Source organism: Trachurus trachurus (genome assembly GCF_905171665.1).
Source record: "Trachurus trachurus genome assembly, chromosome: 7".
In the NCBI taxonomy this organism is placed as follows: domain Eukaryota; kingdom Metazoa; phylum Chordata; class Actinopteri; order Carangiformes; family Carangidae; genus Trachurus; species Trachurus trachurus.
In genome coordinates, this window is record NC_139901.1 from 24,934,009 (window position 1) to 24,956,782 (window position 22,774).

Genomic DNA, 22,774 nt, shown 5'->3' on the forward strand with positions numbered 1-22,774 from the left:
CAGGTAGAGACTTTACAGAGGGACGGGCAGCGTTTGTTTGGTGTGTGTTATGTGTATACGTATGTATGTGTGTGTGTGTGTGTGTGTGTGTGTGTGTGTGTGTATTGTGTTGTGTTATGGAAGTGTAACAATCTTCTCTGCTCTCAACAGTATCTGGAGAGGCCCCAATGTGAATTGTGTGGACAGCACTGGATACACCCCCCTCCACCACGCCGCCCTCAATGGACACAGGTAAGATAATTTTTTATTTTTTTTTACTGATGTTTTTAATGTTGTTTATTGTATGTTTGTTGTCTTTCGATGTTTGGATGTTGTTTATTGATGATTTTATTTTGATGCTCTCTTCTGTAAAGTGTCCTAGAGTGGCTTGAAAGGCCCTAACCCTCCTTTTACCCCTGGACATTTTTGTCCACCTACTCCCCCACGGTCAAATGAAAGGTCACTGGGGCCTGATTTTAGGCAAGGAGGTGTATCTTTGGGTAAACTCTGGATGTCCCGAATTTCAGAATGAAAGTCAATTTTTTGGACCCGTAATGAATTTTTACCACACCCATGACCCTTCGCTGGACAAAAATGTCCAATGGGTTTTTTAATGTAAAAATAAAGTAAAAATTTTAACTAACAGATATCACCATGAAACTTCCCAAGTTTATTACTCGCATTAAGACAATTTTTTTTGTATTACAAGTTTTGTCAAATTTTATGTTTAAATATGTAAATGAGGCAATATCTAATGAAATATGCGCTCATTTCCAGAACCGAAATCTGAACAATGGATAAAGCCCCTTTCAAAATTCTTGTTTTATTTTGTTGACATATTATAGTCAGAAGTTTTCACCGAGGGGATTTTGGATATCTCTTTTTATCACTAAAATACTGTCACCAGCCATAAACCCCATAGAGCCCCATAGAAATTTTGTGTTTTTGCAGCAAAAACAACTGGCCAGGAAGTGGTTAAAAGTTTTGAAACCCATGTCAAAAGTGATTTTCATGTTTAGTCAAGACCCAGCCCTATATGTATCACAAATATTTTGGGAGTAACTGATGTCTTAATTTTGTCCAGGGGTCATGGAAGTGGTACAAATTGAAGGATCATATGAGGGTTTAAATAAAATGTGTTGTTGTTATTATTATTATTATTATTATTATTATTATTATTATTATTATAAAAGCCTGTTTGTGTTCATGCTGCGGGTTCAGTGAGGTCGGCCCTCCTCACAGACAATTGTCCCACTGGGAGGATAAAGATATTGATTGGCTGTTAGCTAATGTACGTGCGTGTCTATTATGCTCGTGGCCTTTTCTGACCCTCCGTGTCCCCTCGAATGACTTTTCTCAGCGAGGTGGTGGAGGCGCTGCTACGAAACGAGGCCTTCACCAACATCGCCGACAACAAGGGCTGCTACCCGCTCCACCTGGCCGCGTGGAAGGGAGATGAACATATCGTCAAACTGCTCATCCACCAAGGACCCTCGCACCCCAAACTCAACGAGCAGGTCTGAAGCTGCATTTCCTCTTCTGTTTTTTGTTTTTTTCTTTTCTTTCTTTTTTTTTTTTGGTGTGTCTGTGTGTTTATTTTTGACTTTCTCGTTTCACAGTTCCAGGTTTTGGTTTTTGAAACGTATTTACGTTACTGATATGATAGCAACTTGTGAAATGACATCAGTAGGACACTGTGGTAGCTTCGTAGCCTTTGTTTTTCAAAGTAAAACAATTTCTTTCTCTTTCAGCTCCTCAGCACATTTGTTGAACTATAATGTTTCAGCTGTTTTTTTTTTGTTAGTTTTTTTGCTGAGTCAGCAACTGTAGGAAGTCGACCATTTCCTCACTTTTTGTTTTGATGCAAAATTCTTATTCAGCATGGCATGATCTGTATTTGCACAAGAAGAGTGCATTAACCTCAGTGCATCATGACTTTGACTGTGTTGCTGATTGATACCGTGACACTTGAAGTGCTTTGACGCCATGCTAGTGTGAGAAGTGCTTGTTTGCTCTAACCATTTTAACTCATGTGTTTGTTTTTTTTTATTATCATTTGTTCAGTTGCTTACTGCACAAGACAGCATCATCTCTTAGCCTGTCCTGTCTGGGATGAGGAGAAATGACCCGTTATGAGCATCCAAAAAATTATATAGACATCATAAACTTTATTTTTAAAATCTGTAGCAAAATCCGGCAGATGAAGAAAGTTGCTTTATAGTCTCATTCTGTGTCATTTCTCCGTGCCTGTTCATGACATCTGGTTGTTCATTAACTCAACTCTGATTTGTTTTCTCTGTTTTATTCAGTTTGACTCATTGTGATCATCATTCATTTGTTCATTGCTTGTCTGAATCAAAAACCATCGGCCTATCTTCTCTTCCTCCCACCCAGAGCTCTGTAGACCATAAAGAGTTCAAACGCTGTGGGCCCTTTGACCCCTATATTAATGCCAAGGTGTGTACACGGTGTAACATCTCCATTTCTTTCTTTTTTTTCAAAGTACCTATTTGCTTTCCTGCTGTGTTGGCTTGCTGTGCTGTGCTGTGCTTGGGATTGGTTTGTTGCTGCTGCTGCTGCTGCTGCTGCTGCTGTTGCTTGCTGCTTCAGAGATATGGGGAGGCTTTTGATTTCGCTGGCTATCAGTACATCTCTGTCCCCTGGCTCTCCACTCATGTTCACTTGTGATCTCCAAATTGTTATGTTTATCATAAGTGACGCTGAATTACAGCATGCCCTCCTCCACGGAGGTTAATCTTTTTTCTTACATGACGCAATATTACCGTACCGACCTCTTTCATCGGGGTCAGAACTAAACTCGGCTTTGGGATGGAAAGTGGCCTACAAAGTTTAGAAAGTCTGTCTCCTCTGGGTCACAGTATTTGATTTGTCTCTGTCACTTTTCTCTCTTCTGGGTGAGAAAAAATGGGTGAGCTGGATTTAGTAAAAACTGGTTTAATATCTGCAGCCTGGGGCTGTACGGCTGTTGTTGGCACCACACAGACAGCAATATTGACTGATTCAAACACTACTATCAATTAAAGCCCCAACAACCATTAGAGTATTAAAGAATCAACAATGGGAGGTTGAGAGATGAAGCAGCTTCCTGGAAGTCTTCTGTAACACCAGCAAACAGCCCTGCTGACTTCTGAGTACTGAGCTGTTTACTACAATTAGTGAGATGATTCCTACAATTGACGTTCAATCGAGTTCATTTTGTGCCGACTGTGAAATGGACTACAACACGCAACTAATTTATCTACTGTTTTGTCTCAGCGTTAAATGAAATAATTCCATTAATCTATCAAAATCAATAATTCACCAATTTTCTACTCACTGTCATGCCATGGAAGGGTTTGGAGAAGTTTTTGAGTTATCAAACGCTTTAGGAGTTCCAGGGGGGGTCCGGCTGGCAACGGATTTTCATATAATGGCGGCGGATAGTGCTCACTTTTGAATCGTCCAAAACCCACACCATGAAACATCCAAATACCTCCATACTGCTTGTCTGTACTGACCCAAGTGTCCTGAAGCCGCCACATGAAAAAGTTGTTCGGAAAAAAATTATTTGATCTCTGTTTTTAGCCTTGTTGTTGTAGTAGTAGCTCCCAGTGGCTCTGTTGATGTTTGTACACATGCGTGTGATTTGCTGCGAGATGCAAATCTCCAATGGTTTACAACAACGAACGAACATCTCGCAGCAAATCTGAAAAGTGAGCACTATCCGCCGCCATTATATGAAAATCTGTTGCCAGCCGGACCCCCCCTGGAACTCCAAAAGCGTTTTGATAACTCCAAACCAAACCCTTCCTTGGCATGACGGTGAGTAGAAAATTGGTGGATTATCAATTTTGGGTGAAGTATCCCTTTAACATAATGACAAGTCTGAGATGAATCAGTTTCAAGAGGCAAAAATGTCTGAAAAGATCAAGTTAATTTCGTACACTGTTCCTTTTTTTTTGGACCCAGCAGAACGTCTCTGCCAGCAGTCATTTAGTTACTTATCAGCTGTGGAGGAAAAGTTAATTCCAAACCCAGCTTTTATTCTTCATCTCTCATTTATGTGACGTGTCTTGGGTACATACAGTATAGTGTTACATCAGGCTTGTGTGTATTTAAATTTGAGCAGCTCCGTCCTCGCATTCGGCTACAGAGGAGAGGACCGTCTCAGTCACAGCCCGTCTACATGAGCCGGATGCCAGTTGTAGCTGCAGACACACTGCAGAGTGGACAGTGTCTCTGTCAGTGTCACCTTCACAGTTTAGAGCGGAGCAGCGTGAATGCGTACATAGCTTCGTAACGGCCTCCTTTTAATGTGGATATATAGAGCCTGGATATGTCTTACTTTCTTTTTTTCCAGTCCTTCCTGTCCATGTGATGGATTTAACATTGAGTCTTGTGGCCTGTGAAGTTTATGAATGACATTTTAATGTAAACACTTTCAGCATAGTTTTGGGACCACTACCTGGTCATGAGCCTGAATAATTGATGCTTTGTTATGAATAAATCAGAAACATGGATGCTGTGTGGAGGAGGTTGTGGTTGTGGTTGATGGCATCATGTGACTGAGCGGGCAGGAATGCACCCCACACACACACACACACACAGGCACAAACACACACACACACACGCACACACACACACACACACACACACACACACACACTCCAGCACCAGACAGCCATCTCACGAGGACGAGGAGGATGGGAGGTTTTCATCGTACCGGTCTCTTTGCATCAGCATCAAAGAGAGATTTCCATGCTACACTTTGCCAGTGTTGAGTGTGTAAATGGATAGACCCCCCCCCCCACTCCACTCCACTTCACTTCACTCCACTTCTCCCCCCACCACCTCCCAGTTTGTGCTTCTGAGCTCGCGATGCTGTAGAGAGGAAGAGGTGGGACGTTGTCATAGTAACAGTGTCGGGGCTTATTGGTCCTTACAGTGGTGGTGAGTTGACCCAGTGGAGAGATGTGTGTGTGCGGTGTGAGCGGTGTGAGCCAGCCAGACATGAAAGGTGTGTGAAGAGGAGAAGAGGAGGAGGAGTACAGGGGGGTACAGGACTCATGGAGGATTTGGAGTGGGGTGGGTGTGGGTGTGGGGGTCCCCGTCATGGATGCACAACCTGGACTGGATCCAGTTCTCTGTCATCCCGGTCCAGGAGCAGGAAGCCAGCCAGACTAATGTTTATTCATTACACCTCTGTGCTGTGTCCCACTGATAGCGTCCTTGGTGATTTGGTCACTTTGATGATGTTTCAAATGTCTCATTAAGAGAGAGGCGGCCACAAGGATCTGACCAGCTCACACACATTCACTATGTAATGTGGGGGAAAGAAAAAAAAAACAGATGTAGACTCTGGAGCCATATCTGACAAGTCAATCGACAGAAATTTAATTAGAAACTATCGTGATAATAAGCTCAAGGCTGCAGCCAACTATTATTTTCTTTGCAGATTAATCAGGTGACTGTTTCCTAGGGTTAATTTAATTACTCTGTTGCTCTATAAAATGTCTACAAAAAATTCCCACAATCCCAAAGTGGAATCATCAGATTACCTGAATATAATCCTCATGTCTGAATGACTGGAACCAGAGACTTTTAAATATACAGTATTGGCAACTATTGTGATTATCAATGATTAGATTTGCTTCCAGTGACTCAGATGGGAGGATTTGCATCTTTTCCTCTGAGTTAGTCATTGAAATTGAATCTTTAAATTTTGAACCATGAGAAAGAAGACATTAAAAACACAAGACATTTTTTCTGATGTATAATTAAATCGACCTAAAACTAATTGATTCATCTAAAAAAATAATCACCAGATGTGCTGCGTCCACTACTGATGAATCAAAATAAAATTAATCAGTAACTGCAACCCCCTTATGACAAATTGTATTATATTTGTGTAGAATAATCATGAACACTAACCAATGCATCAAACCGTGTAAGAAAATCAATATGGGAGAACAGATTTTTACATACATTTAGTTTAGATGGCCTGGTTCCAGGAAAAACCGCATGTTGTCATTGACCTAATTTTTTTTAATTACCATATTTTCTGTTTATTACTCCATAACAAGATGTAGCCCTTGGTCTGCCCTGACCCATATCACGCTACCTTTCACCCAGCCTTCATCTTCCTATATAGGTCACATGTCTAATAGAATATATGTTTAGATGAGATCCTCTTACCCAGGCTCAGATGTTCAGGCACTCTGCCATTAACATGAGGCCGGACACTGTCATACTGTACATTACGCCGAACAGAATAAAAAAAAAACTGATGATCAAGTAAAGTCAAATAGATGACTTTCAATAATAAAAATAGAAGTGGAGTATTCTGGCTGTGGACAGATAAAAGTGCACATTCAGACTGGACGGGGACCACGTGCCCGTGTCGGGATCTCTGAGGGCTGACAGAGGGAAAAGTTTCTGATGGCAGCAGCAGAAGTAATTTCCTCGGACTTGTTCACCTCATTATCAAGTGGAGCAGAGTTTCCCCTCCTTCCTGAAGGCACAGCGCTCGCAGTCTGCCAGCACGCTCATTTATCCCCTCTGTCTGTCACTTCAGTTGTCCAGCTCGGCCCTCAACGACACATCAGAAACCCCCTCCCCTCACCTTCTGCTCCCTGCTCGTCCTCCAAGACTCGCTCTCGTCCCTGTCGTGCCGAGAAACGGATGGGGCGTGTTTGAGGAGGCCTCGAGGGGACTTGTTGTTATTTAACGGAAAGGATCGGGATTTCTTATCGTCGTGCTTTCGTGTATGCAAATGTTCGGGTGTGTCAGTTGCGGCCAATTGTTATGGGAGGAGAAGAGACGCAGAGTAGAGACGACATCCACTGCAAGTTCTCCATTGTGCCTCAGAGGCCTTTAAGTTAAGCAGTCCCATTTAATCAAGTGGTATATGAAGAGGAGGATTTATCTTTCCCGTAAAGGGGAGGAAAAAAACTAGCAGAGAATTACAATCTGTGGCATGAAGCCAGTCAGACATTCATCTCATTACAGGACTGCAACGTCTGTTTACTCTGGAGCGCGTGACAGTGTCCAAATGAAAATCCATAATCAGAGTCAGCGTTTACATTATGGTTTCTCTGCATTTAATGGAGGAACACTTGACAAATGTGGAAAAACACTGTAATTGTTTTAGTTGTTGATTAATATGTTCATTGATGTAGTTTAAAACAAAAGAAGAAGCCTAAAACAACTTTCCAGAGAAGAATCGGATGACCTCCAGTTTGCTCATTTATACCACCAACAGTCCTGACACAGCAAAATTGATTTCAAAATATCTATCTAATGAATCAGATAATTTACTCCTTTCAGCTCTTGCAAATACAAAACATGCATAAAAATGACAACACCATTTAGTATTTACTGGCAGCATATAAACATTTAAGTGGTTTGTACCACTCTTTTAATACATAAGTGATTATTGATGTTGACAGCAGCTGTAACTCCTCCTGTCTACACCCATAAATGGTGGTTAATGTTACAGATATTGAATTATTATACATTTTTGATGATAAGAAGAATGTATTCAGGGGAGAAGTCAGAGGTGGTGACAAATAGTTAATGTTAAAATCATGGGTTTTGTTATCAACAGTTAAATACAGGTTTAATGCAGATGGTGTTTAGATTTTAAAGTGAAGATTATGTGATTCACACTTGACTGGATGATGAATAAATGATAATATGTGAAAATGGTGAGGAAACCCTCTTATGCATCCGTGTGCGGATGTGCAGAAACCAGCAGGATTTCAGATTGTGACAGTAGATCCGGGCACGCGGCGAGCATGGGCAGCCCTTTGGCACACTAGCTGCAACAGCTGCTCAGCCCGCCCCTGCACCACCGCCGCCGCCGCCACCACCAACAACACCCACCCCCTTTACTACTACCACTACCAGGGGCCAGGGTGACGTAACCGCTGCCTCGCTCCGCTGCCTGCCAGCCAGCCAGCGTGTCACGTGACAGAGGTCGCTAGTCAGACCATGTTACCATCTCCCAGCCCCGGGTTGTGAGAATCATAACATCCTCTGTTCTCTCTCCGTTACTGCGCTCCTCTTTCGGCCTGTCAGAATATTCTGTAGCGCAAAAAAAAAAAAAAAACACAATGGAGGGTAAATCTCCAGATGTTCCTGGTTAAGGCTGTGGAGTTTATCAATCAGCTGCAGACACTCAGTGGAGATCTTAATCTCCTCTTGTTTGACATGCTCTGCTGAGGTCTAAATCAGGATGAGGTTTTATGCCGTCTGCAGCAGCACAGTAAAGACAGGATTTTCATAAAAACATGGACTGTCCAGGAAGTCTTGGCCGTGCCGTATGAATTCTAATCCCCCTCCCAGCAAGGCTGCGAGTCATTGGTGCCATTTTGCGTAATAGCCTTCAGGGCTCTGTCTTGTTAGTACATGATTGTTTGACTGCTCATGCGGCCTGTGGTGCTGCGGTGGAGATAAGGCTGATCCTCATCTGTATTGAAAGAGATTTTATGCAGAGTCCTTCTTATATAAGGATATGAAAGTGTTGCACTGAAAATCACAAATTCATTTAGTATGGTGATGTTTTAAAATGGGATTGCAGCTTCTTTTTCTTTTCTTTTTTTTTTTTATCTTGCAGTGCTCAGTCTGCTGTTGTCAGTTAGAAAAACCAAGCTACAGATATATTATCACACCTCTACCATGTTTACTACTTAATTGAGTTAATGACTATATATATTTGTCTCTGTCTAATATGTAAATATCAAATAATCGTAACTCTAAATAGATCTTGAGTTGGATATAAAATCTTGAATTGCCTCTGGTCCATCCTCTGTGTAGATTATGTTTTGCAAATAACAGATTAAACCAAGATTCGGAGAGTTCCCCTCAGTGAGAGGCCCTGTGTGTGAGAAACATACCAAGCATACCTTGGATCAAAGAAGGCAAGGCCGGTCTTGATGTCACACGGCTGCGTGCGTGTTTCCTATCAGTGAGTCAAGTGGCTGGTCAGCCATGTTTAATCTGATCAGATGCTGGTTGACACATGGAAACGGAGCACTGACCAGCGACACTCGGTGTGAACGTCATCACTGACTCAAACGTATCAGTCCCCCAGGTGTGTGTGTGTGTGTGTGTGTTTGTTGTGTATTGATGCTTCATGTAAATCAGTGCATGTTAGATTCACTGTAACCACCTCTAAGGCAGCAGCAGACCTGTGTATGTGAGGAAGTGAGTCATGCTGATGTAATCACAGCATGTGTTTGCCCCGCTGCAGTCACTCAGAGTAAATCTGTCGAAAAACTTGTGACTAATGCGCGATGATGGAAGACATCACAGATCAAAGATGCTCTCTTTACAGGCAGCCATCGCTCTCTTGCTCTTTTAAACCCTTTTTTTTTCTCGTTGTTTTTTTTTCTATTCGGCTCGGTTCACCCAGGATGAATGTGTTTTTTTTTGTTTTGCTTTGTTTTGTTTTTCTTCTCGGTCAGCCTGTGTGCCCCCTCTTTTGACAGGCAGGTGTCGTTTTTGTCTCTCTAAGCCCCGCCTCCTCTCCCTCTCAAGCTGTGGCCTGCTTTTGCCGGTGCACAACAATACTCACTCTCGCTCTTTATCCCGCTCGCTCCCTGAAAACAATGAAGGAGATACCTGCTGATCCCATCTGGCGCCAGGTCTTTGTGCAACTCCCAGTGACAGGGGCCAACTGACACCTGTCTAAAACTGCCCTGTTGCCCCCCACACCCCCTGCCTCCCTCCCTCCCTCCCTCCCTCCACACGATGCCCTGTCTTCTGTGGCACAGCTGGGATGTTCCTCTGAGAGTTGCCCAACCTGGCATCATGCATGTCCGTGTTGGGTAGGGTGAGTGGGGGCTTCTCATGCCAGCTGTCGGCCCTTTGTAGGTGGCTCAGTGTGTCTGGATGGAATGACCGACTCTCGGAGCATGTGCCTCCACAATGGCTGACATTTTCTGCCACACCCATCCTATATACACACTATACTTGAATGTAGTCAAGTGGGTTGACAGATTGTTTGCTGCTCTGTCACTCACAGAGATTGAGAGCAGTGACTGTGGAGTTTTCCACTCTCACACTTGTTTCTGCTAAAGGTCGTCTTGTCTTTCCTCCTCCTTGTGTAGCTCCGTTCCCCCCCTGTGTGTCCATGTTGTTATTTGCATTAGTCAGGGGAGTATTCCCATGTCACGTCTCAGCTCAGCTCCTGGTTTGCAGGTTTCGCCCCCTGCTGGCTGCACGTGGTAGAGCTCACCATCAGTACTGGAGGTTTTCAGGTCTATTAGGCACCAATCTTGTTTCTGCATGCGACTCATTAGACCCAATAAGTGCCACTTACTGAGTTTATGTTGTAATTACTGCATTTAATCGCTGCCATGGCTGATTTTTTTTTCTTCTGCATGTTTTGCAGAGATTTGAAAATGCTGCTAAATGTCAGGTTGCAGTCATGAGATCATTCTCAGCTTTGCACTGGATTAATTATGTGAACACTAGTGTGAACATGTGGGACATTTGCAGCAGCCTGTCCCCACTGTCTTCTCTGTTCTAATGAGACAGTGGCTCTATACATTAAACAGAAATAAGGAGGAAACTGTCAGGCAGGACACGGATTACGTTGATGTGTGTGTGTCATCAAGTGCTGAAACAATTAGTTGATTAACAGATGAGTTGATTTACAGAGCATGGAATGCATAAAACTAATAATCCCTCCCTGATTCCTGCTTCTCAAATATTTTATATTTTGTATGTGGTTTATAGAGTTGAGTTTTTGGACTGTAGGTCAGACACAGTGAGACACGGGAAATTTTGTTTGGCATTCTTACATGTTCTGGCCAAACCATTGTGATGTTAATGAACTAAATATTTTTCAGTGTTGTAGTTCTAACTGTACTGTTGATAATATTAACTCACTTAAAGGGATAGTTCAACATTTTGGCAAATTAGCTCATCATAATCCATCCCTATAGTTTTAGGAGTAGGTTTGTTACCTTTAATTGTCGGTGCAAGCTATTTTTAGAACGGCGGAGCAGAGCCACGAGCTGCTCAGAGCTACGCTACGGAGGCTAATGGGATTTCTTGGTTTCCCTCATCAAACTCATCAAATACACAATCCAACAACTCCAAAACGCTCCGGTGGACAAGTTGTGACCTGCACATTCACCACGCTATGAGATAATAACAGAACGTTACAAGACAGAGTTGTTTTCGAGGTAAATTCAGAGACTGCTTGCCGAAAAACTGACCCCAACAGGAATGCGCATCAGCGGTTTTGCATGAATTTACCTCTAAAACAACTCTGTCTCATAACGTTCTGTTATTATCTCATAGCATGGTGAATGTGCAGGTCACAACTTGTCCATGGGCCTTTAAAGCTCAGACCTCTTTGCACATAACTACTCTTTTCCCTTTGACATGAAATCTGTGCTGTGGTGAACGAGCAGCAACATCTGCGCCTCATACGTGTAACAGCCGATATTCGACAGAACAAAACGACCCAGCTCTCAGTCTTTGTCACTTCTACAACTCTACCGTCATCATTGTTGTGACCTCGTGTCCCAGTTGGCCCCCATGTCGTTGCTTAATTCCCCACCTGTGTGGGAGCCTCTGCCCCTCTGCTGGCGCCCCGTTGCTCCTGGCACTCGGCGCCATCCTCAACACCTGTCCTCATTAGTCCATGCATGTCTGCCAGCCAGGCCTCCACGCAGGCCCGGCCCATCCCCAATCTGCCAGACCCTCACCCTATGCCCCCTCCCACCCTCAGGCCTCTCGCTTATGTGCGTCAACATGGTCGGTGCTTTTAATGACTTCTTAATCTGCTAATGTGGTGGGCTCTACGCACTGATTGGTTTACCCTCTCCATGACTTCCACTGACTCACCTGTTCTTACTCATCCCTCTTCTCTTCTGCTCTCCTTTATTACAAACCCTTTGCTACTTTGTTTGCTGTGTCTGTTTTCCTGTGCTGCTTCTCACTCCTTTATCTCCCAAACAGAACAATGACAACGAGACGCCGCTGCACTGCGCCGCTCAGTACGGACACTCGCAGGTGGTGCGGCTGCTGCTGGAGGAACTGACCGACCCCACCATGAGGAACAACAAGTTTGAGACGCCGCTGGACCTGGCGGCGCTGTACGGCCGCCTGGAGGTGGTCAAGCTGCTGCTCTGTGCCCACCCCAACCTGCTCAGCTGTAACACCAAGAAACACACGCCGCTGCACCTGGCCTCTCGGAACGGACACCTGTCGGTGGTGGAGGTGCTGCTGGACGCTGGCATGGACATCAACTATGAGGTGTGTTTTAGTGCGGTGGTTGTCAACCTTTTTTACATCAAGGACCCCTACATTGACCCAAATTAGACCACGGACCCCCATTGGACAATATTTTTAAGCAAACACCAGAAATACACAAATATTTGTTCTGAGACTGAATAACGTTACTTTTTTTGTACATTCAGATTAGGACCAATGGCGTGAATTTTTGGAAATATTATAGACATTTCTGGAAAAAAGTGGTACAATTTCGCAAAAAACATTTAAACATTTGTAGGAAGAAGTGGTTAAAAAAAATTCTAAAAAAAAAAAAAGTTAAAGATTTTCTACAAAAAAAGTGGTAAAATTCTCAAAAAACAAACAAACAAAAAATAATAATGATAATAAAAATTCTCAACAAAACAAAAAGTGGTAGAATTTCAAGAAAAAGTTGGGGACCCCCTTGAACCCTCTCAAGGACCCCTGGGACCCCATGTTTAGAACCACTGTTTTAGTGTATGTGTGTGAGCCTGAAAGCTTGAAAAGTTTAAAAGTGTTTCTTTTTTTTTGTCATTTACTTTTTTTTGGTTTTTAATTTAGCATGTAAACGAACAAACAATCAACATGAAGACCTATAGACGAGTACAAAAAATATCAAGGGGAAAGTAAAAGCGTATATACGGGGACTGGTGTAAAAAAAAAAAAAAAGGTAAAGATAAAAATAAATAAATAAAAGTAGGGTTAGCTGTATTACCTGAAGTCCGGTTTTATGGAGAGACATATGTAATCCATTTTTGCCAATTTTCAATAAATACCTCTTTTTGTGTCCTTAGATTAAAAGTAATCCTTTCCATTACAAAGATGCTGTACACAATATCAATCCATTCATCTACACCAGGTGCCTCCCTCTTCAGCCATTTCCTCGTTATTGATTTCTTAGAAGCCACCAGTAATATTCTCAGCAAATATTTATCTTTGTTCCTCCACTCCAGTTCCTCTAGATCCACCAAATGTAACAAATTGAAACAAAAAGTTATTTTTGTTGAAAACACAGTCTCTAGAATTTGTTGCGCAACCAAAATGGGGTCACAACAGGGCAACACCAGAATATATGATGGTGATTCGCCTCTTTGCTTCCACAACATCTCCAACATTCTGTCTGTAAAAGTGTTTCTTAATGTACTGTCATTGCTCACATCGTGTCGTGTGACTTAATCTGCTCTTGCAGCACATCCTCTCGCCACTTCCTACTAAAGCTGCGAGGTTAAATGTATAAAAAAAAAAAAACCTCTTAAGCTCCCATTTTCACAGGAGCTGCTGTGGTGTGAAAGCAGAGCCTGCCTTGCTCCCCCTGGTGGGGCCTCTGGCTCTGACACTGCACCCAAACTGTGCCATCCATCTGTCTGGAGAAACTTTTTTTTTTCTTTTTTACCTTGTCCTACTTCCCTCTGAATCGAGGAGGATGGGACGACGTCTACCCGGTGTCCTTCAGGCTCTGCATCCTGCAGGTTTCAATTAGCATGGCCCCGTGAACTGGAAAATTGTCTGCTTTGATTCCTCAACCACATAATTGTCAGTAGAGAAGTGGACAGGGTGGTGGTGGGCATGAATCTGGTGGTGACCGTTCACTGTTTATGTCACGAAAATTATGTCACTGCATGGAGCAAAAACTGCTGCAGGTTTAGTCTGATTCATCTGGTAACAGCGGGGAGGACAGAGAAAATAAACATGAAGTTTAGTTTTCATGACAATCATGTCACACGTTGGTTTCCTCTCTCTGTCTCAACTCTCTTCTATGTGCTTCTGGTTTCTCTTTTCTTGCCCAGACGGAAAAAGGCAGCGCCCTCCACGAAGCAGCTTTGTTCGGGAAGGCAGATGTGGTGCAGAAGCTTCTCAGTGCAGGTCAGACCTCAGTCATCTTCACCAACACAATTACTAACCCTCTGAGAAAAATGTAATTAACAAAAATCCACACCTAACTGTTCCTGTTGTCATTCACCCAGGTATCGACGTGAACATTTTGGACCAGAAGGGCCTGACAGCGCTGGACACTGTCAAGGACATGCCCTCCCAGAAGAGCAGAGAGATAGTCGCTCTCGTCCTAGGTAAAGGCTGAGAGCTGCGGTGGGAAACTTCCTCTCCAGTTCAGAATGGGCAGCTGTGATTGTTTTTCTAATTGCTAGGGACAAAGTAGTTTAACATGGTTCCAACAGAGAGCATGAAATTGAGAGTTTGTTTATAGCGTCTGGCTTTTTCATGCACAGTATCTTTAAAATATACAGCTTCCATTCCCATAAAACCACAATAATAAACTGTAAATCTGAAAATGCACCGACTAGAAAAGGAAGTCGGTTGAAGTAGTGTCAGCTGAAAATGGCTCCTAACTCTCGGCCTATAACCTTTAGTTGATTTGACTTCAGTTTGTAATGTGTTTCATGATCTCCTGTTTATCTATTATAGGTCACATGACTGGAAAACCCCCTGACATTGACCTTCCCCCTCCACCGATCCCTCCGCCTCAGGAGAGCCCCAGCCCTCGGAAGAAGGGTGAGACTGAGCAAGATGTCCCAACTCTGAAAAGTTTTGTTTTTTTATGGCTATTATAGTAGCAGATGCAAAAAGTAAATGCTGGGAAGTTTCTGCCATTGTTTACATTTCAGCCTGTGTTCTAGGTGATCTGGAGAAGGTGAGCGAGTTGATCTCGGGGCTGGCCCCGGGGCCCGAGGAGGAGAGCCCATACGAGGCTCTGTTTGAAGCCACCTCCTGCCACTCTCTGGACAGCCTCACCAGCGGCAAATCCTCTGACAGAGACTCTGGGCGGCCGGACAGTGAAGCTGGCAAGGTCAGTGGTGGTTTAACTGAAACGCAGCCTCACACACACGAACACACTGCTCATCACAGGGTTTTATGGGATATGAGATGCTGGACTCCCACTAGAGGGTGGTAGTGGTCCTCTCACCGCATGACTGGCCTACAAAAGCCCTCCAGCGTTAACACTTCTTGTGCTTCAGAGTGGGTTTGCATTGCATTTCCTCACTTTGATCTTGCAGCGAAGTGATGATAAAAATGTACTAGATCCTGTATTTCTTATAATTTACAGAAAGATCGCCTGGTGCACTCTTCGCATCCTGGTCCTGGTCATGAAGAGGAGGTGAGCTCAGAGGTGAGGATCTAGCAATCAGCTGCTGTCTGATGCAGCAGATACTTACATGTACAGTTTGTAGAAGTTCTTGAAAAACAAAACGACTGCATTTGAATAGATGTTTTTCTCTGATTGGATACAGTTTGTTAGTACAATGACACAGCGGCTGTTAGAATATTTATCTGTCACTGGGAGACCCCCTTTCATGGCTGCTCTCTTCACGGCTGACTCTCAGATCAAATGACTTCCTAATAAATATTCATCTGAGCGTAGCAGGGGGTGCAGGCAAGAAAAAAGGAAGGAGAAGTGAAGTGGAAGAGCAGCGAAGACAAAAATCAGAGAATCCGTCTGGTCTGAAACCATGGAAGACGCATTTAGGAAGTGTTTTTAGTTTCAGTTTTCAGTTTTCTTAAGTGAAGGAAACTCGATTTGCTTTATCTAGATTTTCATTTGTCTCCTTGCTACTGTTTTCTTCCTGTCTGTCCCTGCAGGCCTTGTACACTAACAGCAGTATTGATGAGAGGGGAGAGCTGGTGGAGGAGGAGGAGGATCACACATATGAGCTGTTGCTGACTGCACAGACCAAAGTCCCACCGCCCAGCCAGGAGCACCACTCACATAAAGGTAAATCCATGGTTTTTACACTCTCCTTGAAAAGGAGGAAGCAACTACATAAGAAAGTGTGTATTTCCAGTATTTCTTGTTTTGCAGAGACTAGTTTCCTTTTCCCAAAATACTTCACTGAGTACAACACAACCCTGAAAACACTTCCATTCCCATCAGTAGGAGAGGCTGCGCACACGTTCGCCACGAACGACTGTGCGTGCCGTACATAGGCAGACCCTCCTCACCGTGGCTGGTGAATGGCACCGCGTGTAATTGGATTAAATTGGATTAAATTAGGAGGCCATTTTGATCTGGAGCTGTTGATATAGATGTTTTAAAACCATCCCCTCGGGCCTCCCGGCTTAGTCAGCTCCTCCAGCACCAGTAGAAAACGCCAGTGAAGCTGAAGGGTTGGAGTTTAATCGCTGATGTCATCATTGTGCCTCCGCTATGTGGATAAATGATGATGAAAAGGAAATGAATGGTTTTCTGTGTGTTTTAAAACTGCTCCATCATGTCGGCGTAGGCAGCGCTGTTAAAACAGAGAGGAAGATTAATCTGGAGTCCATCTGACTTGTAGTCCGATAATGTCGCTCTGCATAATTCATGATTTTTTTATTCTATATCACTTTCACATTTCCTCAGCGTAATGTCTCTCCTGACAATAAGAGCCATCTGTAACTTTAAAGATGATTAAATCTGTCCTAACTCTCATGTCTTCTTTACGTCTCTTTAGATGAGAATACCACTATACAGTCTTCCAACAGTGTCCTACCTCAGGTATTTATCATTTTCTTTACGTCTTTGTGCATGCATCAAACAACAGGGGCTGAGTTTAAACAGTTTCTCAGATGAGACTTGGGGATAGTTCAACATTTTTGCAAATTGGTCCATTCCCATAACTCCTATAGTCATAGCAGTAGGTTCGTTACCTTTATTTGTCGGTGCAAGCTATTTTTAGAACGGCCGAGCAGTTTTTAGAACAATTTTTCGAATTCCAAGCTACACTACGGAGGCTCAAGGGATTTCTTGGTTTCCCTCATCAAACTCATCAAATACACAATCCAACAACTCCAAAATGCTCTCGTGGACAAGTTGTGACCTGCACGTTCACCACGCTATGAGATAATAACAGAACGTTACGAGGCGGAGTTGTTTTAGAGGCAAATGCGGAGACTGCTTGTTGAAAAACTGCCCCTGAAGGCAATGAGCATCAGCTGTTTTGCATGAATTTACCTCGAAAACAACTCTGTTATTATCTCATAGTGTGGTGAATGTGCAGGTCACAACTTGTCCACGAGAGCGTTTTGGAGTCGTTGGATTGTGTATTTGATGAGTTTGATGAGGGAAACCAAGAAATCCCATGAGCCTCCGTAGCGTAGCTATGAGCAGCTCACGGCTCTGCTCCGCCGTTCTGAAAATAGCTTGCACCGACAAATAAAGTTAACGAAACTACTGCTATGACTATAGGGATTATGGCAATGGTCCAGTTTGCCAAAATGAGCATATGACCACAGAAAATCATATAATAAAGATGATTGTCCCCTTGCAGTCAGAGATAGACTCATATGTCAACAGAAGGAAGAGGGCTGCCTTAAACTGGCCTTCATAACTGGGTGTCTTTGTGAAGAGACCTTGTCTATTTATTGGCCCATCATCTCTTATTTTATTGCCTTTTCATATTTATCGTACATTTAGCAGCTTTTATTACGGCTGCCACCCGCCCTCAGCTGCACCTGCTGCCCACAATATCTGCTCACATCTTTTATTTCAAGCTGCTACTGGATTATCTGTGTGCACTTCAGCTGCCTAATCATAATAAATGAGCAGCATAGTGTCCTCTGTGCTCTAATCTACAGCTTCTGAGCACAGTCACATTATGGCTGATGAAGGCAAACCTGCCACCGTCACTGTGAGGCAGGAAATCAGAGGGATAACATCTTCGTTTCATGTTAGGCCGGCTGGATAATTAGCCTGGGTTATTAATTGGCTAAGGGGGGGGATGTTAATAGGATTGTGTGCCAACATAGAAAACTGTTTGGGAGGTGTGATGAAGTCTCTTTCTTTTCTTTTTTTCTGTCCCGCTATAGCGTAAACCCACTGCCCCGAATGACCTCAGAGCCCCCAGCAAGACGAAAGACAGCCTGCACCCTCCTGGGCGGGCGGGCCAACGGGCACCGGGAGGTGAGTTTGTTTGGCGCTGTCCTCACATTTTAGCAACCTAATAAGGACCAACAGCAGCTGCTGGCAACGCAGCGAGGGGAAAGGGAAAGACCGACCGGACACATCAGACTTGAAAATCACAGGCTAAGCATGTCAGTGAAATGGGAGAAATGCGTTTGCGTTTGCAGGATGAGATGGGCTGGCTTGGATTAGCGCTGCCAGGGAATGCATGATTGGCATTCTCAAGCAGCAGAGCGGATCTGGCTTGTCGGGAGCAGCCTGATTGACATTCCCTGGCAAGTGGGCAAGACTCATTTCATTGCCAATATGAAACAGAATTCTTGATCAGATTGTGACGCTCCTATCTTATATCCACATCCCCACTTAAAGCTGGATATGCCACGTCATCCAGTCAAGCATGCAGCGGAGGTGAGGAGCGCGGCCTCTGGGTTCCTGCCGACACACACGCACACACACACACACACGGATATCTTTATTGAACGATTATATTTAGAGCATGTTTCAGCAGCATGGCAGGCGACTGATTTAATAGCGCTGTTTACAGGAGGAACAGTTTTTTTTCCCCCACCGGCTTGGACTGTGTGTTTAACTCTTTTCTCTCTGTGGGAAAGAGAACTGCGACAGCGTGAAATCCAACTTCACATTTCTTTCAAACGTGAGCTTGTTTGACTTGAAGCAGTTTGTGCATCGTTCCCACCCAGAGTCTGTGGTTTCTTGGTTTTACTGCTGTGTGAAAAGGATTTCTAGAGGTTTTTTTTTGTTTGTTTTTTTGTGACATTCGTCTTGTTATCTTTAATGCTGATGCTCAGCCCTTTACTGATTGGGTTTAAATGTTAATTAGTAGCCTCTAAACTGTCTCAGAGGCAGGAGCTGATGTGCAGTCTTCTTTTATAAGAAAACACACCCTGACGTCTTGATGTAATCAGTGGATTTGTTCGAATGACCTTCAGATTATTAACCTTAATTAGTTTAAAATTTATTAAAATTGGTGTTTGACAGAAGAGGCACTTTTGTTTGTGGAGCATGTGTTGCCACAGGACTCAAAGAAAATAAGTGATTGGGTTTGACAGTTACGACCGATGTTGTGAGGAGGCAAAATGTGAAACACTTCTTGAAGCAAACAGGGCCCTTTACTTCCTCTTTTTTTTTTTTTTGCATGTTGTCCTCAGTGACCCTGACACTACAGAATATTCTCCCTCTCTAAAGCCACAAAAACCACAAGTTTCTTTCATATGTGAAAACGTTTCTGTTTCTGCACATCAGCAAGTTAAATTCATGGTTCCTCCTTTTTTTGTGTTTTCCATTAACACAACGCGTTGAATGTTCAGCGCTGCCCGATGCGGATGTGGGTCTGGATCGCAGGTCTGATCCCGTTCGGACAGTCGGGGGGGCCTCTGTGGCAGGTGGAGGAAATATGAATGGTCAGCAATATCAAGGCCTTGTCTCATCTGTCGCAAACACACTGCTGCCGTCAGCAGGCAGATCGTGTTTCCCAACAGATTTCCACCTCTGTTTAGAGTTTTATAGAGTTTTTTTTCCATGGGATGTTTTTAACGAGTAGTAGCATCCTGTGATCCTCCGGAGGCAGTAATAAACATGGGTAAACATGGCTCACAGTTATGTTTGTCCTTATTTTATACTTCCTGCACGTTCACCACTTCACCCGTTTCCAGTTTGCTGTTATTCGTTCTGTTTTTTGTTTTTTTTTGTCTCTATGATCCAAACCAAAACTTCGAGTGGTTGTTTGATGGAAGTTGTTTGTGTTGCTTTTGTGAACTGAAGTGCACTGGAGGACCTGCAGCAGATGGATGTAGAGGAGATAAAGACAGAAATCACCTGTTTAATGACAAGAATACCAACGACAGGCTCCGTGTTTATGAGCAGTGAGCATGAAATAAACCATCAGTGATTGTTAGTTTTAGTTTTACTGTATTTGATTACCTTTACACAATTTTGCATAATATAACATCCTTTTATGTGAATCTGAATGAGTATTTTGTTGATTGAGTCAACAAGACTGGCTTTCAAGACAGGAACGGTTGTTCTGCAATAGAGAATCTGTTATGTAATATTTACAGCAAACGTTTACTTTTACTACAAGACTTTTTTTTTTTTAGTTCCCCATTAACTTTGACTCTGTCTTTGAATACACTATAAAAAAGTAGGTAAATCTTTCCACAGGCCGAGCTTGAATATTGACTTTGGCCTGTGTGACAGCCAGCAGCAGCACCGGCACTGCAGCGTCTGCAAAAACAAACATGATGACATCATAAGTTAGATACAGAGTTTACATTCGCCAAATGAAATACACATCCCACCTCTGCTGTGGTGACCTCACTCCTTGTGTGTGTCTCTGTGTGTGTGTGTGTGTGTGTGTGTGTGTGTGTGAGGGGTGGGGGGGTCCTGTGGTCATGCTAAGGGTTAACACCATGTGAGAGAACTGATGTGCTCATTGGGCGTTCACACTCCCAGGCTGCCAAGGAGAGGGTGGGTGGGTGGGTGTTTGGCTGCGGTCCTGACATATGTGCACAGTACACTCACTCACCCCTTGTAACACACCCACCCACACACGCACACACAGACGCACACACACACACACGCACAGACCCTCACACATTTTCTAAAACTCTTCAGCAACTTGTGAATAGGGAGTTGAGGGCGTTGTTTGGCACCCCCCTCCTCCTCCTCCTCCTCCTCCTCCTGCTGCTCCACTGCAAATGGTCCCTGAACCAGTAATGAGGCCGTTTTCTTTTGGTGAGTTTGCGTGTCCAACAGTGGAGTGGTAAGATAACCCCCCTCCCTCCCTCCCCACCTCTCTGCGTGTTCTTTTGATGTTGCCACTCTTTGAACAGCAGGTTGACAGATAGCGAGGGCCGACGACGACGACGAGCCACATGTTGGGACGTGAGGCGGTTTGGTTTTGTGAAGGACGAACAAAATGTAGCAACAGGTCACTACTTTTTTTTTTTTTTTTTTTTTTCTCCCTGCGGTGTGACTGCCCCAGATTCCCCCTGTCACCAAACACCCTGACCTTGTCACCCTGGCAGAGACGACGGTCCAGACCCACACAAACACACACACACACACACACACACACACACACACACACAGAGAGGGAGAGAGAGAGGGAGAAAGCCCACATACACACTCCTTCACCATGTGTCACAGGGCTAATTGTCAGGAGTCTGGCTGCTGGAGGATGGGGAGATTCAAATTTCCATTCCTGAGCCACCATTAGGGTCTAGAATTAGACGGCAGGAAACACAGAGGGCTGCTGGTCACACGGCAGACAGACAACAACACACAAGATGAGCACAGGACTGGGCACAGGCTAGTGTGTCTATGTGTGTATGTGTTTTCTTTTTTTTTCTCTCCTCCAAAGCCTAAAGGCGTTGACGACGGCGACGGGCACTGTCACGCCGTGGCTGATTTGATTGTGGAAAAGAGGCTTAGGTGGCAGTAACTCCCCCGGGGAGAGGGAGGAGGAAAATCTAATTGTTTTTAATTGCACTTGCCTCCGTCTCATTAAGGAGTTGTTTTCGTTGGAGGAGGCTGCCGCTGTAAGTTTCTCTCCTTTTCAGTGACATTTCCAAGTTTTTTTTCGTTTTTTTTTTTTGGTCATTGTGTGCTCTGCTTGTTTGCATACGTTAGCCGCTTGTGTGTGTGTTTTTTGTGTTGTTGCATGAAAGAAAGCTTAATCGGTCACATGGGAGAATATTTTAGTGTTCTGGTCACAGAGATGACTAACCTCAACTCCCTGTTATAAAATACAGGCAGTCAGGCACCAGCAGATAGTCGTCAGACGGCTGCAAGCTGGGTTTGGAATTCTGTTATTTCTGCAGCCAACATACGCCTTCTCTCTGCTCCATCTGCTCTCTCCCTCTTTTTCTCTCCGTCACTCCTGGTAGGAAACAATTACAGATCTGTTACAGGGGCTTGTGTGGGCGGTTTCTTATTAGCCCTGCTCTAAGGATCTGCCCCTCAGTTAGGAGTCCACTTTCCAGCCTTTTTACAAACTACAACCCGTTTTTCTTTCGCTGACTTTGTCCATTTTTGTTTCTGCTCTCTCTCTCTTTCTCTCTCTCTAGATAACTCCGAGCCCGGCCAGGATCAGGGAGCAGGTGTCCCGGAGCAGTTCACCGGCCTCCTGCACGGATCCTCTCCCGTCTTCGACTGCCGCGAGGAGCCCTTCAGGCTTCCAGGTGTTGCGCCGCCCAACCAGGGACAGCCAGAGTCCAGAAAACCTGCCAAAGTAAAAGAGGAAGTAGCAGCAGCTGCGCCGCCGCCGCCGCCGCCGCCTAGCCGTCCCAGCATGGCTGCCATCCTGACAGACTGTGACCCTAAGGCGATTTATGCGACTGTGAACAAGGAGCACAGGGACTCCGGGGCCGGGGCAGTGTCTGGCGTGAGGATGCGCCCTCCTGGGGACCTGAAACTGGCACGCAGCCTCTCCAAGTCGGACTCAGACTTGCTCGTGTCGCCTCCTAGTGAGGAGGAAGGAGGACTGGGAAACCGGAGCGAGTCCGTTTCTAACTGTAGCACTGGAAAGAAGAGGCTTGAGAAATCTCCCTCTTTCACCTCAGAATGGGACGAGGTAAGTGTTTGGTCTCTTTCTTGATCTGGTACATAAAG

General features: G+C 44.3%; 1 protein-coding gene across 3 annotated transcripts in view; it reads left to right on the forward strand.

The window, feature by feature from the left end:
- LOC310988740 (ankyrin repeat and SAM domain-containing protein 1A) overlaps window positions 1-22,774 on the forward strand; it is a gene marked incomplete at its 3' end in the record, with an annotated part of 67,968 nt that overhangs the window by 11,042 nt on the left and 34,152 nt on the right. For 2 of the 3 annotated variants that reach the window (XM_083975439.1, XM_083975438.1), the window contains exons 2-14: window positions 151-231; window positions 1,340-1,496; window positions 2,374-2,436; window positions 11,956-12,252; window positions 14,037-14,112; window positions 14,214-14,315; window positions 14,671-14,757; window positions 14,883-15,052; window positions 15,311-15,373; window positions 15,844-15,976; window positions 16,695-16,738; window positions 18,049-18,142; window positions 22,231-22,736. In XM_083975439.1, coding sequence (XP_083831565.1) covers window positions 151-231; window positions 1,340-1,496; window positions 2,374-2,436; window positions 11,956-12,252; window positions 14,037-14,112; window positions 14,214-14,315; window positions 14,671-14,757; window positions 14,883-15,052; window positions 15,311-15,373; window positions 15,844-15,976; window positions 16,695-16,738; window positions 18,049-18,142; window positions 22,231-22,736 — 1,873 coding nt within the window. The remainder of the gene's footprint in view (window positions 1-150; window positions 232-1,339; window positions 1,497-2,373; window positions 2,437-11,955; window positions 12,253-14,036; window positions 14,113-14,213; window positions 14,316-14,670; window positions 14,758-14,882; window positions 15,053-15,310; window positions 15,374-15,843; window positions 15,977-16,694; window positions 16,739-18,048; window positions 18,143-22,230; window positions 22,737-22,774) is intronic. The other variant, XM_083975440.1, reaches the window with a different exon arrangement.